The sequence below is a fragment of the Hippocampus bargibanti genome, linkage group LG01 (genome assembly GCF_051943395.1).
Source record: "Hippocampus bargibanti isolate YZ-2025 linkage group LG01, ASM5194339v1, whole genome shotgun sequence".
Lineage (NCBI taxonomy): Eukaryota > Metazoa > Chordata > Actinopteri > Syngnathiformes > Syngnathidae > Hippocampus > Hippocampus bargibanti.
In genome coordinates, this window is record NC_142734.1 from 35,627,310 (window position 1) to 35,646,905 (window position 19,596).

The 19,596-nt window shown below is 40.3% G+C and overlaps 1 protein-coding gene across 1 annotated transcript; it reads right to left on the reverse strand.

The window, feature by feature from the left end:
* Positions 1 to 2,303: 2,303 nt before the first annotated feature.
* On the reverse strand, positions 2,304 to 19,573 carry LOC148904089 (transketolase-like). Its single transcript, XM_089013868.1, has 14 exons — positions 19,343 to 19,573; positions 17,028 to 17,145; positions 15,802 to 15,915; positions 15,363 to 15,460; positions 10,080 to 10,271; positions 9,078 to 9,196; positions 7,716 to 7,912; positions 6,896 to 7,060; positions 6,143 to 6,299; positions 5,673 to 5,803; positions 5,301 to 5,384; positions 4,754 to 4,847; positions 4,558 to 4,680; positions 2,304 to 2,940 (listed from the first exon to the last, which is right to left on the reverse strand). Exons 1-14 carry the CDS (start codon positions 19,447 to 19,449, stop codon positions 2,753 to 2,755), a joined length of 1,887 nt encoding a protein of 628 aa, XP_088869994.1. The 5' UTR covers positions 19,450 to 19,573; the 3' UTR covers positions 2,304 to 2,752.
* Between the last annotated feature and the right edge of the window lie 23 nt (positions 19,574 to 19,596).

Consider the following 19,596-nt stretch of genomic DNA (forward strand, 5'->3'; position numbering starts at 1 on the left):
GGTAAGTCATGAAAAAGGTAAGTCATGAAAAAGGTAAGTCATCGAAAAAGGTAAGTCATGAAAAAGGTAAGTCATCAAAAAGACATGTCATGAAAAAGACATGTCATGAAAAATGACAAGCTAACAAATGCAGTCTGTTTTTGAACAAATGCCTGCTAGAACCGTTTTTGATGGACTTGAAAAATGACAAGCTAACAAACGCGGTCCGTTTTGAACAAATGCCTGCTAGAACCGTTTTTGATGGACTTGAAAAATGACAAGCTAACAAACGCGGTCCGTTTTGAACAAATGCCTGCTAGAACCGTTTTTGATGGACTTGAAAAATGACAAGCTAACAAACGTGGTCCGTTTTGAACAAATGCCTGCTAGAACCGTTTTTGATGGGCTTGAAAAATGACAAGCTAACAAACGCGGTCCGTTTTGAACAAATGCCTGCTAGAACCGTTTTTGATGGGCTTGGAAGAATGCCAAGCTAACAAACGTGGTCCTTTTTGAACAAATGCCTGCTAGAACCGTTTTTGATGGGCTTGGAAGAATGCCAAGCTAACAAACGTGGTCCTTTTTGAACAAATGCCTGCTAGAACCGTTTTTGATGGGCTTGGAAGAATGCCAAGCTAACAAACGGTCTGTTTTTGAACAAATGCCTGCTCAAACTGTTTTTGTTGAATGAGCCAGCTGAATGGCCAATTTTTTTTTCCCCTCCGTGAGCCGTCACCTTATCGTGGTGGAGGGGTTTGCGTGTCTCCATGATCCCGGGAGTTCAAGTTGTCTGGGGGCTTTCTGCCCCCCTCCCTGGCAAACTGCTCCCAGGTGAGGGGCCAGACTAAGAACGGCTCAACAGACTTCCGATGCTGGATCAAGATCGGATCAAGATCAGATCATCGTGGATCAATAGAGGATGATGTTGGGAAGAGGGTCACCTGGTGCGGTTCAGACAAGCAACAGTCAATGGTGAGTCACAAGCATTCACCTGAAAGCTACACGTTTTTGGGGGTGCTCAACTCTTGACAGTCTCTCTCTTTTTTCTGTCTTTTTCTCTTTCTCTATCCTTTTTTTACCTTCTATATTTCTTTTTCTCTTTTCTCTCCTCTTTTTCCTCATTCTTTTTTCTCTTTATCTTCTACAGTTTTTGATCTTTCTTTTTTCGTTTCTTCGATATTTTTCATTGTTTTTCTTTCTTTTTTTCTATCATTTTCTATCTTTTTTCTCTTTTCTTCTCTTTTCTACCATTTTCTATCTTTTCTTTTTTCTCTTTTTTCTATCCTCTTCTTTCTTTTCTTTTGGTTTTCTTCTTCTACCTTTTCTTTCTTTTTTCCTCCTTTCTTTTTTTCTGTCTGTTTTTCTCAAACCATAAATGCTGAATGTTTGGAAAGAGTTAAATATTAGGGGCAAAGCCCCGCGCTCACTCTTTATTATACTGTATTATTCAATATAATGATATATCTATATCTAGAGATATATATGTAATTGACATTTAATAATGACTAAAGTTACAAAAACCTCACTAATTAAACCTAATGTGTAGAATAATGCTAATATTGAAATTACTGTTTAGTTAATTAAATAGAACAATGTGTGTGTGTGTGTGTGTGTGTGTGTGTGTGTGTGTGTGTGTGTGTGTGTGTGTGTGTGTGTGTGTGTGTGTGTGTGGGTATATATATATATACCTGAAACCCATTAAACCTAATGTATATAATAATTCTAATACAGTATTATTCGAATTACTGTTTAGGAAGATGAGATTACAAAATCCAGTGTGACCGAATGAAAGCACAAATGTCACATACCCTCGCAAAGTCGATGAATATTTCAAAAAGCCTTTCAATTATTAACACATATAAAATATGCACAACACATGGGCGGGGGGCTTTTATGATGGTCCCAAGGACCAGTGATCTGGGCTTTTACCCTTTTTTTTTTTCCTTTTTTCTTTAAGATTCAGCGGAAAAATGCATGCAAGCGTTTTCTCAAAGCGAAATGAGTGAAGTTGAAATGCAGGCCGGCAATACAACCAACCGAGATTTCTGTCTGGGCGAAAAAAAAATAGTTTCAACACATGGAAATTACAGAATCACTTCCAGGTCCTTTGCAACTGGATAACATTTTTTCCCATAAAAAATACCTATATGTGCCATATGTGACAGTTGCCAGTGATCCTGTAATTTCAATTATTTTTCAATGTGGGGGTACATTGTATTTCATTTTATTTATTTGCAATATCCTGCTATGCAAAACAGTTCGGTAGTCGCTGTACACATCACAAAGATACTTTTATTCAAGGTTGGTGTGTTGCAAAAAAAAAATCTGAGGCAAGTATTGTGAAGAAAGCAACCTTTTATTGGTATGAGGCCATCTTGTCGCAAGTGGGGGCAAAAAAGGGTTTCAAAACAAATCACGTTGCCATTAGTGGGTGGGGCTCACAATTGAAAGTGGGTGTGGCGTCGCACCCGAGAAGTGAGGGGTTTCACAAAAAAAAAACTATTAAAAATAAAACAAAACACATCACATGACATCTGTCACATCCACGTTACAGCAGTATCAGACTTTTCTCAGGCAGGTCGGGGGTGTAAATTTGTGCACGTGTGCGCCAACAGAATTGGGTTAGTGTTAAACAACATTAATTACGATAATTTTTTTTAATGTGAAGGGGCTTCTCGTGGTGACTGGAGACTTCACTCTTCTGCGTTGGTTGTCATCATGGCGTAAAGACAAGAGTTCACCTTCACCGTGGCGCCCCTCCATTACTTCGACCTCACTTGGCGTTGGCGGCCCCGCTGAGCACCTTACGGACAGCTTGAATGATGGCATCGCGGTCGATGCCGAAGATCTGTAGCAGCTCGTGGGGTTTGCCGCTGCGAGGCACCTGCGACACGGCCAGGCGGTGCACACTGAAGCCGCTTTCATTCACCACCGCTGAGCAAACTGCCTCGCCAAGACCACCTGAGAGGGAACGCAGCAAAGGCTGATTCATACAAGGTTTCGGACCTGATCGCCAATAGACAGTATTGAAAAAACACACATGGAGCACCGCCCCACCATGGCTGGCGGAGTATTTTAGATGCTATAAAACGTTTTTCTGATATCAGTTAGGAAACAAAGAAATGGTGTTGGTTGTCCTTTAACACACCCACAATGAGGAAATTACAGGCGGCCATGATGATTAAAAATTATTTTTTTTAATTAAGGATGCAGGAAGCAGACAGAGACATTTTGGACATGTCAATGCAGCGTGCTTGTAATGTACAGTATGTAGGTCAGCGAGGGCCCTCAGGCCAAAAGCGGAAATTAAAAAGCTCTGACGGGCTGTGGCGACTCCACCCCCCCCATGCCAACATCATGTAGCATGGTGCCCCGCCTCTCATCTCCTTCCTTGCTCACAAGAATCAGCCAAATTCCTCCACATCTTGTCACTCTGCTCATCGCCGCCATTCCCTTTTGTCTTTCCATCCATCAAGCCATTTTATTGACGAGTCGATGCGCAATAATTCCCAGGCTTTCTGCTCAAACACCTCGTTCACCGCTTTTTCATTAAAAAGCTTCTAGCAGTCATTAAGGGAAGAAATACAGGCCATTTGGACATCCCTGAAGACATTTGCAATATAAAAAAGTTCTGAGGAGTCTTAAAGGACAACCGACACATTTTTGTTTACTAACTGACATCAGAAAAGTGTTTTATAGCATCTAAAATACCCAAAAAACGCAGTATGATATTTTTAGTCAAATGCAAAACACCAATAAAAATGACTTAAAGTGTCCAAAATCTGCAAAAAAAATCTAAACCGGAAGTGGCCAGTTTCAGAAAATCCCGCCCCCAGTTCGTGATGTCACGCCAAAACGTCTTGCATTGCTGGAGAATCAAAACAATGGCTTCAGATTCGGAGAAGATGCTTTCTTGTGACACATCCACTTATGAATATGATTCAAATAGTTCTGAAGAGGAAAGCATACATGTTTGCAATCTTTGCAAAGAATCTAACGCTATCATGAAGCTACACAGTGTAGCTCTACTTATTGTTAAACCTAGCTGTGACTAATTTGACGATATCACAGCAGTTGTGCTACTGAGTGGAGCCTAACTGCCAATTCTTACCTGGAGAACTAATGTGGAGTGGTGATTATGTTAATTGGTATAGACTAAAATTTAACAGTGCGATGGCAAGACCAAACGACTCGTAAAAACACCATATTTGAAATAGGCAGAACAATCACAAGTATCCATAACAGTTGTTTCTTTATCATTTAAATTTGAGCAAAAGAGACAATACACCATTGATTCAGTGTTATTATCAGATAAACAAGCCCCAAACAGGACTCAGGAAACAACACAAACTTGGCAGGTGTTCCACTCCAGTCCAATAGGGGGCGATACATTTGAATAACTGAATTTGGCTGATTTTGCATCAAAAAGATGTCTCTGAAATGGGATAAAACTTTCAACACAAATCTTGGTTAAATCTCACAAGATCGTAGTTTAGCAAATCATCACAGGCGGGATTATTTTATCTTCCTTTGCTTGATTTTCACAACCAGGAGCCATCTCATGGGTGTACTGCTCACCTTCATAGTAGTGGTCTTCCACAGTGATGATGCGCCCCCTAGTGGCCCGAGCGTTGTCAATGATGGTCTTCGCGTCCAAAGGTTTAATAGTAAACGGATCAATCACGCGGATGTGAATTCTCTCTGTAGGTGGACGAGAAGGGAGAGGATTCTTGAGTAGGTGTTTTCACATATACAAAAACAAGGTTCTCTTGACCTTTTTTCAAATGTTCGGCGGCCGCCATGGCTTCGTGGAGGGTCACCCCCGCACCAATGACGGTCACATGGTCGTCATTGGTTTTGTACACAACCTGAGATGGAAGGGAAGACCAAAGCATTAACTCCATAAGCGAGCGGGAAAGTCGGCAAAACTACTCACTCAGTTACTTGTGTAAAAATACTCTAGTCAAAGAACAAGAATCGCAATACAATACAGTAGCTTACACTATTCTTCTACTACTAATACTGAAGTAAAAATAAATAAATACATTCTCTGTAATGTGTATCACTAAAGAAGCCAAAGACACTCATGATTTTTTTCCGGATGGAAAATAATTGCTTTAATAAATTGGCATAGGTGAAAAAGTAACTGGATAACAAATGTGTTGACATAATCGTTTAGTGGTAAATTATGTGGACATGTAACAACATCCATAAAAATGGATGAAAATGAAGAGAATCTAAGAGACATATTTTTGTTATTTTTTTTCAAGTCACACACTAAAAAATAGAAAAAAATTGATCTATAAAAAAACAATACACACTTTAGCCTGTCCAACATGGAAGTCCTCATTGCAGTTATAGATGATGTTGTTCTCAGGGCGGCTTGTTCGGATGAAACACAGACCCTGGCGGGTGGGAAAAAAAAAACAAACTCGGTCAGGGGCGTTCCTTCCGTGACGTTAGGAATCTTCACCAACTCAAAAACAAGACTTCCTGAATATTCAGCGCAAGTCTTAAAAGGCAAAATATACCTACATGCGGTGGAATCTTTGTAAAATACGCTCAGTAGAAGTCATTTGAAGCCATTTTACAAATTATGCGTCGATTGTCCTTTAATGGTTGGATTGATACAGATGTTGCACTACTGAAGGCCTACGTGTGAAATGTACGGCTCGCCACTGAATCAATGTTACCTTTGTGTTAGCCGCAAGCTCCACAGCTTTCTCAGTGGAGACACCATCACTAGGGTAGAAGACGGTGGCCCCAGGAATGGCTCTGAACATGGCTAGATCTTCCAGACCCATTTGAGAGGGACCGTCCTCTCCTACACACAGGCACACACAACGAGCAATCATCAAGCTTGAAGCTCACACATGCGCAGCAAGCAAGCAGACGAGCATGTATTCAGGTTGTGAGCATGCATTTATACCTGAGCAGGTGGAGAAGGTGAAAGGGAAGGAGGTGGGGAAAGAATCAGATGGCTTCCGTGACACGTGGGGGGAAACACGGGGAGGGAGGTTGCTGATTCCAAAAAGAGGAAGAGGAGTAGGAGAAGGCGACAAGTAGGGAGGTTCAAGTTAAGGATTCTCGGGAAGCATTTTCTAGTTTGAAAAAAATGGCTAGAAACCCGCTGAAAAGACTTGCTAGGTAGTCATTGGCTAACCAATGGAGACGCCACAGTGAGATCCGCACAAGTTGATGTTGCTCTCGGAGATGGCGGCCATACGCAGCTGGTCGTAAGCCCGGGAGAAGAAAGTTGCAAAGGTGCTGGCAAAGACCACGTTGCGGTCCCGCACGGCGCACCCGATGGCCACGCTGACCTGTGGGAGGGAAGTGAGGAGGAGATTTGGAACTAGTAGCCCCTTTCGATTTTCAACCGTTTTCTTTCACGGCAACCATAACATTTCCACGCTGCATAGGATTACATGTTGGAATTTTTCATTCCATCCATCTACTCATTTTTCAAATTTGCTGATCATCACACTGCAGCGATCGCAGCCTATTGCAGCCATCTTCGGGCAGTAGGCGAGGGACACCCTGAACCGGTTGCCAGTCAATCACAGGGAAACTTAGACGAACACTCATTTGTGCTCACACTCCCACCAAAAGACAATTTAGTCTTCCAATAACCTGCTGTGCATATTTTTGGATTATCGGAGGCCACCGGGAATACCCGGAAAAAAGCCACACAGCCACAGGAAGAACATGCCAACTCCATTTGCCGTCAAATTTGAACCCTGCACTCGCGTTTCAAGCTTCGGTCAGACCTCTGGCAATGTTTTTCCCTCCCACGAGGAGGCAGCATTTACCTTTTGTACAGCCACCCCCATTTCAAGCTCAGATAACGCCAGTTCAACAGTATTTAGACTGCTCATTCATCTCGAGGCAATGCAAAGCAGAGAAAACTCCATCCTACCATGTTTTGCTCAGCAATGTAGCACTCCACGTAACGGTTGGGGTGTTCGTTCTTAAACAGCTCGGAGAAAGTGGAGTTCTTGGTATCTCCGTCAAGCGACACAACACGCTCGTTGTAGCGGCCCAGCTTGGCCAGAGCCATGCCGTATGCCTTCCGGGTAGCAATCTGGTCACAGATGGACAGAAAGGATGAGAGGATGTGGGTTCAAAGGTCAAGGAAGTGGATTTACGTGGGACAGAAGTGGACAAGAAGATGAGAGAGTGTCTTTTTGTCAATGGATGCTACAGCTTCATGTTTGCTTTCAACAACTAGCTTGTAGCAGACGTGCACATTCCACCATGATATCCATGATGCACTAGTGAAAAGGACGCTTTGATCTAATTTAGAGTTACTTTATGTAACAAAGAAAGTGCTTAAGAATGAATGGCTGTGTCTTTGAGTTGTCATATTATTTGTGATTTTGTTTTTTTTTTGTTCTTTTGACTTCAAGACGGCGCCGCGAGACTGGCTGCCTTTACAGCAGCTCCTGTATTTTTGTTTTTCTACCTTTCTTTCCTCTTCCTGTCATAACTTTGCTGCTGTGAAATGTAAATTTCTCCACTGTGAGACTAATAAAGGCACATCCAATGCAATCCAATCTATCTTTTCTCAGGTTAGCCCGCTATGATAGCAACTGCAGCCCAATTGTACTTGTGTTCATCTTTGCATTGAATGACAAAATACGTTTTTGATCATCCGTTTAAAAAACTAAACAACAAATGTTACATATTTCACCCGGTGTATGATGGTAACAAAAATTATCCGCCTCATTCTTTCTTACCTTCTCTCCAGGTTTGTAACTGGGTGCATTGGGCATGCGGATGTTGCGCAGGCTAACGGGCGCGGTGTCCTCGCTGGGCGGCGAAGGATACAAACGCTTGTTGCAGCTGACCATGCGGCTCTGCAGCTCCTTGATGACGCTCTCGGCCATGTCTTTGGGGAGAGGCTTCCCGTGCCAGCCCATTTTATCCTCGGCCGCTGAAAGGTACATTCGGCACCAATGTAGCGTACTTTCGTAGTGGTATGTATATTTCCATTGCGCCACACTGAGAGCTGTTTCTCATATTTTGAGCAATGGGTGACTTTTTAGGACGTGATCAGAATATTAGGAACACCATACAGTATATGGCAGTCCAGCTCCACAGCACGACAAATGAAATTTTCATCTTCATTAATATTTATTTTCCATGCCACTTTTATGGTCAAAGGGCGACAGGGTGGAAATGACAAATTACAGTCAAACCTCAGTTTTTGACCATAATCAGTTCCAGAAACCTCCTTTAAAAACTATTTGGTCTAAAACGGAAACATTTCCCATTATAATCAATGTAATCATTGTCTGCTTTTTAATTTTTTTTTTTTTTCTTAAATCAAGATTGTAGAATACAAACACGCCTGCTCACAATGGAACGCTACGAGGATAATGCATTATCACAATGAGATGCGACTCAAGGAAGTGACGTATAAGGAAGCCGAGGGGAGTTGAGTGGTGCATTCAGGTGCACTCAGTTTAGTGGAGAAAAGATTTTCGGTTGTAAACCATCCATCCATTTTCCGTACCGCTTATTTCGTTCTTATTTCATCTATCAATTTTTTTTGCACATTTTAGGACACTTGAAGTCATTTTTATTGGTGTTTTGTATTTGAATAAAAATATACTGCGTGTTTTGGGTATTTTAGATGCTATAAAATGTTTTGTGATGTCAGTTAGGAAACAAAAAAGTGACGTCGGTTATCCTTTAAGGCAGGATTTTCTTATATGGCGCTTGTCCTGGTTGTCATTACATATCACAGGTGTACCGAATAATGGATTTTGTATGACGTATGCTCATGCATGAAATCAAGCTGACACAATAGGCTGCATTCAAGGTCAAAGGTTAGAATCACGTTGCCTACACTGCCTTAGAATGTTATGACAACTTTCCTGCCCATGTTCTGGAGCCTCCAATCACATAATAATGCACATTCCCTCTCCATAATAACAAAATATTCGCACAAAAGGCCATCGGGGTGTGTATTCTACACATTCTTAGGGATTAAAAAGAAGGGGTGGGATTAGGATGGGGTCAAAGTCTCGTATTCAATATGACAATGCGTCGAATGTAGAAGTTATGATGAAACGAAAATAGTTGTCCAAGATTACCTTGTATGCCTTTGCCCTTAATGGTCTTGGCAATGACGGCAAGGGGCTGGTGGCGGGGCTGATTCAGGACTTTACACAACTCTTCCACACTGTGTCCGTCCACAATGATGGCGTGCCACCTGAACAAGGACACAGTACAAGTCCAACTATCAACACTGTTTTGGATTGATTTGATTTCAATCGTGAATTCCTGAAGCAATGAAGAGGAATTTATATCACGGCAGGTTCATCTCAATCAATTTGAATGTGGCCAGAAAGTTCGGTCTCAAAAGTGAAACTAAGGTATGGCACTATGAAATTTAGTTAGGCACGCGCTAAAAGATCATGCTCACCTATTCTTTTATATACAAAATTATTTAGATATTTTTTTCTGGTATATTCACATTTCTTGAGATGATACATTTCAGGTTTTTGTTATTTGACTCAATTTGTCGTGAGTCCATTCATATTAATATGATATACATATGATTCAAATAGTTCTGAAGAGGAAAGCATAAATGTTTGCAATCGATTAAAGGAGTCCTCCCATATCAATTCGAGCAGTCAATGACAGCAATGTAGCACCCAGAAAATGCAGAAGATGGCGCCCAAGCTCCGTTGGAAATGGGCTGATTTGTCTGCTGGGAATTTGCTTCAGCGAATATCAAATAGTTGATATTGCGTTATGTGTTTTCCTTCTAACTTCGCCATCAACACAAAGTTTTCAGATCAACACAAAGTACAGCAAAATACATTGTGTGTCGCTTTCTCGGTCAGGGGCGTTCCTTCCGTGACGTGATGTCAGGACTCGTCACCAACTCAAAAACAAGACTTCCTGAATATTCAGCGTGAGTCTTAAAAGGTAAAATATAGCTATATGCGGTGGAATCTTTGTAAAGTACACTCAGTGGAAGTCATTTGAAGCGATTTCACAAATTACGGACACAACTTGTCCGGCGGCGTCGGTTGTCCTTTAAAATACTTTTAAAAAAAAGTGTGAAATATTAGTATACATGGACTCACCCGAAGGCCTCGCAGCGTCGTTGGTATTTCTCGACGTGGTGCTGGAGAGGCGCCGGGTCACTCTGGCCGAGCCGGTTGATGTCCAAGATGGCCACCAGATTGTCTAACTGGTAGTAGGAGGCGAAGGCCATGGCCTCCCACACAGAGCCTTCAGACAGCTCGCCGTCACCCAGCAGGCAGAAGACACGGTAGCTGTGCCAAAACCATCAATTCATTCATTCCGAAATATTTTAAAGGATGCGCAAGTAACAATTATGTCTTTGAGATTCATGTGTAGATTGGCTAACTTTTAAAATTTCCAGCAGTCCTGTTTCAATTAGCTTCATGATCATATTTCCCACACAAGGGCTAGAATTTTAAAACTGATTTCATACATAGAGCTTACCGCATTATAAGGCGCAAAGATAGAAGCGACAGAAGTGGCTGCTGTTGCATTATGCATCCGTTAAAAGGAGCAACACGAATGGGAATACACTACAATACAGCTTAATTAAAAAAAAACCTTCCAGAACCGCTGTAGGTGACAAAAAGTGCTTGACAGAACAACACATTTTAATGCTACGTCCAATAAATCAAAATATTGATATGGATTAAAGCCTTATATAGTGATGCGCTTTATATCCATATATCAGATTAGAAGGTGCACTGTGTAAGATTTTCAGAAAATGTAATGCTTTTACGTGCAAAACACTGATCTACAGACATTTTTAAATCAGATATGGCTTTGTATGCAACTAAAGATATTTTAATTTAAAAAGTCAGTCCTACTTTCATAGTGCATCATATTTCCGAGGTATTATTACTTTTGTTTTTAAATTTGACTAATGAATGCTTGTGCAAGATGGATTTTGCAATACATTGTCATTGATTTCAATTCCCCCTCCGCCCAAAAAATTATCGTGTTGCTGAATCTAACCCTCACTTTAGAAATATTAACGAATATATTACCATATTAAATATTACTTTGTAGATATTATGAAAACTAGATGCGCCAGAGGAAAAAAAATGAAACAGGTTCAGAGTCAGCACAACAAATTAGATAAAGTATATTTGTATCACCAATTACTAATACACTAATAATAATAATAATAATAATAATAGACTAATAAAGGCAAATCCAATCCAATTAAAAAAAGGAGAAAACAAAGACTGATTTAGAACATTTTCAAAATTATTATTTCGTATGTTTCAGTCAAACATAACAGTATGACTGTTTTAAGTGAGGAGCTTAAATATTTTTTTTTACGGTAGATGCAAAGTCACTCTTGCGGCTTTCTGGAAATGAATGGTGCTGTACCTTTGAAATATTATATTTTAGATATGGAGAGAATCTCTCTCTTCTCTAGACAGCACTCAAGTAGCAGAATTTTGGAGCAGCTTGGAAGTCTTTTCCGCCAGCTTTTTCTCCTCAGCAAAATATCAGATCAGGCCTGACAGGATGCTTTTTAAACACACAAAGGCACACTTCACCAGCGCCCCACCCACGACATCCTCATCTTGACTCCGCGACATAACGATTTCTGACAGCTTTCCGGTCAAATAGACATGTTCTTAATAGAGTTGCGAGATAGGCAGAGACACTTTGCATTCCAACCTCACACGCAAAGAAACAACAAACCGCACAGAGGCAAAAAAAAAAAAGATTATAAGCCAAAAAGAATTCCATATAGGTGGATGCAACAAGATGGAGTGATGTTAGCTGTATTCAGAGTATAAAGCAACAAAAAGGAAGAAGCTCCGGTGGTTTCCCAACAGCTGTCAAGGGTTAGTTTTTCAATTGAATCCATGGAAATAATAGAGTATGAATTGATAAAAATGATTTGTTCTTATAACTATCATACCATTATTATTATTATTATACTATTTCTTTTCCTACGCAAAGTAACAATACTTAGTGTAAATTCTTGCCGGAATGGAAACCTTACATTGAGTAAAATTGAGCAGAAAAAAATGTTATAGGACAACCGACGTCTCCGGACAAGTTGTGTCCATAATTTGTAAAATGACTTCAAATGACTTCTACTGAGCGTATTTTACAAAGATTCCACCACATATAGCTATATTTTACGTTTTGAGACTCGCGCTGAATATTCCGGAAGTCTTGTTTTTGAGTTGGTGACGAGTCCTCGCCCTACGTCACTGAAGGAACGCCCCTGACCGAAAAAAGGACACATTGTAGCAGTCCTTCCATCACGTCAATGCATTTTCTGTACTTTGGTCTGAAAACTTCGTGTAGGACCAAAAAGAGGCAGAAGAGAGCGACAAAGCTCCGTGTAAGGAAATAATCAGCCTGTGGAAACGGACTGATTAATTCCTTACCCTTTTTTGGGTGAGACATCCCCCCCCAATGTTACCGCAAAATGGCACGAAATAAAGTCTTTAATCGATCGCAAACATGTATGCTTTCCTCTTCAGAACTATTTGAATCATATTGATAACTGGATGAGTAACAAGAAAGCATTTTCTCGAAATCTGAAGTCATTGTTTTGATTCTCCAGCAAGGCAAGATGTCTTGCGGTGACATCACGAACAAGGGGGCCTGAAACTGGCCACTTCCGGTTTCATTTTTTTTTGCATATTTTAGACACTTTAAGTCATTTTTATTGGTGTCTTGCATTTGACTAAAAATATCCTACTGCGTGTTTTGGGTATTTTAGATACTATAAAACGTTTTTCTGATGTCAGTTAAGAAACAAAAAAGTGATGACGGTTGTCCTTTAAGTAACATGTAGATTTTTAATGTCAAAAGACTATTTCACACACAAACACGGCAGCCTTAAAACAGAAAATGATAGAAATTGTCAAAGAACAAATTTCCGCTCAGTACGCAGCCATTGACTGTCTGCGCTTCACTCAATAATCTTGTATTTTGACATTCATTATGGTGGCTTATTGCGGCGTCATCACCCTCAAGTCTACAGCATTGGACGCATTCATGCATAGCTTCATTTTTTTCCGTACTGCTTGAACGACCGCACCCTTTTTTGTGGATGATCATTTACTTCACCCTACATAAAAAAATGTCAAATATATTGATTTTCTTCAGTTCTTACAAGACAAAAATATACAATATGGATAATTCCAAATTTGAATTATTATTGAAGAATAATTACAAAAATAAATAAAATTTCCAGGACAATATGAATAACGCAAGTAAGAATCAAGAGGGTTCTACTGTCAAATATGGAGGCACGCGACAAATGCAATTCCTTGACCTATATAAAGCTGCAGACCACCGAAGTAGGTTGATGCAGGGTCGGCATGGTAACGACATTCAGTCATCTCCACATGGTTAGAGGGCATGAAACCTTCTCAATGATATATCCACTCCCCCCAAAAAGGGCCCTATTTTCTTTATAACAAGCCAATATCGTATCCTAATGATGAAAGTGTTGTATTTATACAAAACAATTGCATTTTCATGAAATTGGAGGTTGGAAGCCTATTTTGGCCTTTGGAGCCCTCGCGATGCATTGAATTACAGTGAAAGAGTCGCGCTCGGTGTCAGGGTGGAGAAAACCTATGCAGCCTTCAGCACACGCAGACTATATGCATGTTTTACACACAGCCGAGCAAACAGTGAGACAGGAAACGCACAAAAAGGAGGGTATGTACCTGTGCATTTTGGAGGAGGTGTTGGGGAATGGGGGAGGGGAGCAGATGGGGAGATGGAGCGTGGTGGGAGTGCACTTGAATGTGTGCTTATTAGAGCAGAAGCAACTGAGTGCTCACAAGCGGACCGAAAGCGAGAGTACAGGATGGTATTCCCCACACTGTCGTTGCAAAAAAAAAAAAAAAGCTACACATGATCGTGTATTTTGGATGCGCCTAGATACGTACCGTATTCACGTTATTTCATTTTATTACAAATATATTTTTTCACCTGTAACTCCATTATATAATGAGCTGTTCACTGTAAGAACCGTTGTCCCTGAAAGGGTTAAATATTAAAGTGTCAGTGTTAATGGACATGGTCGCCTTAAAGGACAACCGATGTCACTTTTTTGTTTCCTAACTGACATCAGAAAAACGTTTTATAGCATCTAAAATACCCAAAACACGCAGGCTGATATTTTTAGTCAAATGCAAAACACCAATAAAAATGACTTAGTGTCCAAAATCTGCAAACAAATTGAGCTGCGAATTGGTCATTTTCAGAAAGTCCCGCCCCCAGTTTGTGACGTCACGCCAAGACATGTTGCCTAGTTCGAGAATCAAAACAATGGCTTCAGATTCGGAGAAGATGCTTTCTTGTTACACATCCAGTGATGAATATGATTCAAATAGTTCTGAAGAGGAAAGCAGACATGTTTGCAATCGATTAAAGAATTTATCCCATGCCATTTTGAGGCAACATCGGGGGGGAAATGGGTCACTAAAAAAGGCAGAAAATGGCGACCGAGCTCCTGTGAGGAATTAATCAGCCCGTTTCCACAGGCTGATAAATTCCTTACACGGAGCTTGGTCACCCTCTTCTGCCACTTTTTGGTGCAACACAAGGTTTTCAGACCAAACAAGTACAGCAAAATACATTGACGTGATGGAAGGACTGCTACAATGTCTTTTTTTTCGGTCAGGGGCGTTCCATCAGTGACGTCACATACGGACTCGTCATCAACTTAAAAACAAGACTTCCTGAATATTCAGTGCGAGTCTTAAAAGGTAAAATACAGCTATATGCGGTGGAATCTTTGTAAAATAGGCTCAGTAGAAGTCATTTGAAGCCATTTTACAAATTATGGACACAACTTGTCCGGAGACGTCGGTTGTCCTTTAACAAATGAGCGCACCTATCAAGGGTGTGTTGGTTTTAACGCTGCAGGCTAAAATGTCACATCAACACAATGGGCGTCTGTCATTAAAAATCTGTGACACTATCAGCATGCAAGATCGGAGGAACCGTCAATTCACGAATTCATTGTTCAATCATGAGGACAGTATTTGTTATATTGCTGTTCGTCCGTATGCAAGAAGGAAGGGCAAACACTTGTTTGCACATTGTACTTTACTTTATGACTCCATTTAGTTTGCATTCATCAAATATGGCATACTGTATAATAATAATAATAATAATCTCTGTTTTTGTGTTATGTTATTTATGTAGTTTTTTTTGTTCTTTTGACTTCAGGACGGCGCCGCAAAAAATTGACTAACATAATCTTACAGGACAATAAGCTGCGAGCAAAAAAAAAATAATACTAAGGAAGACAATTGCCAGCATTTTTAATATTTTGCAAGCGCACCTGTAGACCAAGTGGGTAATCAGGTTTTCGTGTCGCTTACCTGGCCTCGTCAAAGTACTTCCCAGAGTAGGCCATTCCGCACGCAGCCCCCAGACCTTGTCCCAGAGAACCTGTGGCCACATCCACAAACTGCTGCCTCTGTTGGAAAAAGGGATGATCGGCTCAAAACACAGGCCGTGTTTTGGGAATTTTCACATCACCAAAATATAAATAAATAAAGGTAGTACGGTACATTATATCTAGGTTAAGAGGCTCAACAGCTCATCATCGATATTTAAAGGACAACCGGCATCAATTTTTTGCTTCCTAACTGACATCAGAAAAACGTTTTATAGAATTTAAAATACCCAAAACACGCAGTATGATATTTTTAGTCAAATGCAAAACACCAATAAAAATGACTTAGTGTTCAAAATCTGCAAAAAAAATGAACCCGGAAGTGCAAAAAAAAAAAAAAGGAAAACGTTTGGCTTTCTCACCGGGACAGGGTGACCCTCAAGAATGGAGTCGACTTTGCGCAGGTTGAGCAACTCATTCTCCTTCAGGTAGCCCGTCTCGGCCCACACAGCATACAACACCGGGGCAGCGTGACCCTAAAAAGAAGCGGAAGAGATCAAATAGTCTATTCACCCATGTTATGGAAGGACCAATAAATGCAAACTTATGAATGCGACAGTAGAATTTCATGATGTTTATGTTAATGAGGAATTTAGAACATCAGAAATGTTCACGTCTTGGAATGGTGTTTTCAACTGTATTTCAGAAAGAAAATGTGGTAAAATAGAAATTAATTTTGACTACCCGTATTTTGAATGAAATTTTGTGCTAAATTCAGACACCCTAAAGTGGTACTTTTATTTTTACGGTACATATTCTAGTAACGTTGTCACCGGACAGGCATTTTAAAGGACAACCAACGTCTCCGGACAAGTTGTGTCCATAATTTGTAAAATGGCTTCAAATGACTTCTACTGAGCGTATTTCACAATGATTCCACCGCATATAGCTATATTTTACGTTTTAAGACTCGCGCTGAATATTCCGGAAGTCTTGTTTTTTGAGTTGGTGACGATTCCGTACGTGACGTCACTAAAGGAACACCCCTGACCGAAAAAAAAATGTCACATTGTAGCAGTCCTTCCATCACGTCATGCTTGTTTGGTCTGAAAACCTCGTGTTGCACCAGAAAGAGCCAGAAGAGGGCGTCCAAGCTCCATGTAAGGAATTTATCAGCCTGTGGAAACGGGCTCATTAATTCCTCACAGGAGCTCGGTGGCCATTTTCTGCCTCTTTTTTGGTGCTCCATTTCCCCCCAATGTTGCCTCAAAATGGCCCGGAATAAATTCTTTAATCGATTGCAAACATTTATGCTTTCCTCTTCAGAACTATTTCAATCATATTCATAACTGGATGTGTAACAAGAAAGCATATTCTCCGAATCTGAAGCCATTGTTTTGATTCTCCAGCAATGCATGACGTCTTGGCGTGACGTCACAAAATGGGGGCGGGGCTTTCTGAAAATGCCCAATTCGCAGCTCAATTTTTGTGTAGATTTTGGACACATTTTTATTGGTGTTTTGTATTTGACCAAAAATATCATCCTGCGTGTTTTGGGTACTTTAGATGCTTAAAAAAAAAAAACGTTTTTCTGATGTCAGGAAACAAAAAGTAATGTCGGTTGTCCTTTAAATGATGCTGTTACTACCTTGGAAAGGATGAAACGGTCATTATTGGGGTTGCGTGGGTCTTCAGGTCGGTACTTCATGGTATGAAAAAAGACCACAGACATGATCTCTGCAACACTGCAACATGATGTGGGGTGACTGAAAAAGATAAAAAAGATATAAGAGATGTCATCATTTGGTAAAATGTGAATTAAAATAGACCACAGCCAAAGCATGGCAATGCAAGAAAGTAAAAATAAAAAAAAAACATGATTTCTATCAGTGATGCACATTGTCGATTTTTCTGCTTTTATTGGGTTAATTTATGTTAGAGCACATGTAGTCAGTCCGACGACGCATCCACTGGATATTGTTGTTTTTGTGCATGCACAATCTTTAGACATCTTGCAGGTTATTGCTCTAACCATTTTCACTCTACATGCCAAAAATACCTCACTGCAGCCTTCCTCCACCAAGGCTTAATCTGTCCTGAAAGGGAAGATGTGATTAAATGAGGGTAGCTCCAACCTAAAAAAAAATATTCGGTGAATCCATTATGAATATATACTGCTGAAAACATAAAAAAATGAACAATAAAATTATAAAATCAAGGGGTATTTTTAGGGCGTACACAACTCGTGAGAAAACTCCGAGTTAAAAAAAAAAAAACGAGACTCTTTTATTGTGAAAGTCTAGCTGGATGTAGTTGTTCGATTGAATGACGAGCGCTTTGCGACTGAAGCGTTCTCGCGAGACGAGCTCCATTCGGCCTTTACTTCGCAATACGTCCAACCAAGTGCACTGGACCGACCACTGCATCCAACGGGATTTCGCTCCTCCTTTTTCTTTTTCTTTTTCTTTTTCTCCTCCTCCTTATATAACCCACCATGGAAGCGGTTCAGGCCACTCTTGGCTGGACCTAATCGCATTCTTCTTTATTTTTAAAACTTGTTTGTATCAATAATAAAACATCAACAACAGCAATAATAATAATAACAATACATTTTATTTTAAACGCCTTTTAAAGCTCTCAATGACACTTTACAGTCACAGACAAGCATAGATACAATATTAAATAAAATACAATTATAAATAGAAACAAGAGATAGAGCTACACAGAAAATTATATTTTAAATCGGTGGGTTTTCAGATGGGATTTGAATGTATTGAACGCAGAATGATTTTTAGACGAGATTTTAGGGGCAGAGGTAAAACAGCTTTATTTCGATAAGACACCTAATGGGAATTTTTTTTTTTTGATGTTCCATGCAACATCAGAGTTAAAAAAAAAAACAGTGCATTTTTGGACCACAGTAAACATGACGTTTCTTCTACTCATGAATGAATTATTCTCCAGAAACCGAATATAATAATGACTGAACGCTAGCATAAAGACAAATTCACTTATGCTTTCATGCATTTCTTTCATTCAACTTTCCATACCTGAAATATTTGATTTCTGGAAGAAACGCATCAAAGGTTCACAAAATCGTTGCTAAAACAGTATATTGTACTGTACCTCAGAGGTCCCCAAACACCGGGCCGCAGACCGGTACCGGCCCGTGGGCCATTTGGTACCGGGCCGCGCAGAAAGAATAAATAATTTACATAATTTCCGTTTTAATTATTATCTGAGTCCGAACTATGTTTTATTTTGAAAAATGAAAAATTACCACATTACATCCGTCTATGATTTACTCTTGACGCATGTCGAAACGCTTTTCTAGGTCATTTTATTTTGTTGTATTTATCCGCCGGTCCGTGAAAATATTGTTTGACATTAAACCGGTCCGTGGCGCAAAAAAAAAAAAGGTTCGGGACCACTGCTGTACTTAACTGTAACGTTAACACACTCTGTGTAACTAATGCATGGCCAGAAGATTACCACCAATAGAATATAATGCGTTTACGTCACATACAGTCAGATGCAAGCAACGATTTTGTGAACCTTTCATTCATTTCTTCCATAAATCAAATATTTTAGTGACGGAAAGTTCAATAAAAGAATTGTATGACAGCACAAGTGAATTTTTAAACCACAGTTTAACGCACAAGCAAGTGCAGACCAATTCAATGCATGTTCACACCATTACGTTCCATTGGGTCAGCAAGCAAAGAACCGATAGCTCATATTCGACTCTAATATGCACCTGCCATGAGGCAATGCTAATTTATTGTGGCTATTTTTTAATTCCACACATCTTTTTATTCTAGCGTGGCCAAAGTGTACTAAACGATCACAAGAAATGAAAAAAAAATCCGTTCGATAAATGTCGATTGTTTCCCGTTTATGATGGACAAGAACATTTTTGTTTTGGATCGTGACTTGGCCAGGGGGTTCCGTTCATAATCTTACCCGCTGCCCGCTGCAGTGGTCGCCTTAATGGAGTTGATCCGAAGCCGGTTAGCGAGGTTCTTGAGCGCCTGCAACGTCTGCTGGTCTGGTTTGTGGTAGTCTTCCATGTTGTACTGAACTCGGTGTACGTAGATTACGAGTTAACACCCCCAAAGTGGTCCCGCGTGCGCAATGGTCGATTGCAGGGGTTAAAAAGGCGGTCGTGGGTCTGCGGCAGAGTGACAGAAGTGAAACGACCGAGGGAGGGTAGAGAT

Coding starts and splice junctions, on each gene's coding strand:
- LOC148904089 (XM_089013868.1), bottom strand. CDS start 19,449: ATGGAAGACTACCACAAACCAGACCAGCAGACGTTGCAGGCGCTCAAG. Junction 15,461..15,801: donor TTGAGGGTCACCCTGTCCCG/GTGAGAAAGCCA, acceptor TTTTTCCAACAG/AGGCAGCAGTTTGTGGATGT. Junction 4,848..5,300: donor TCCATGTTGGACAGGCTAAA/GTGTGTATTGTT, acceptor CTTCCATCTCAG/GTTGTGTACAAAACCAATGA.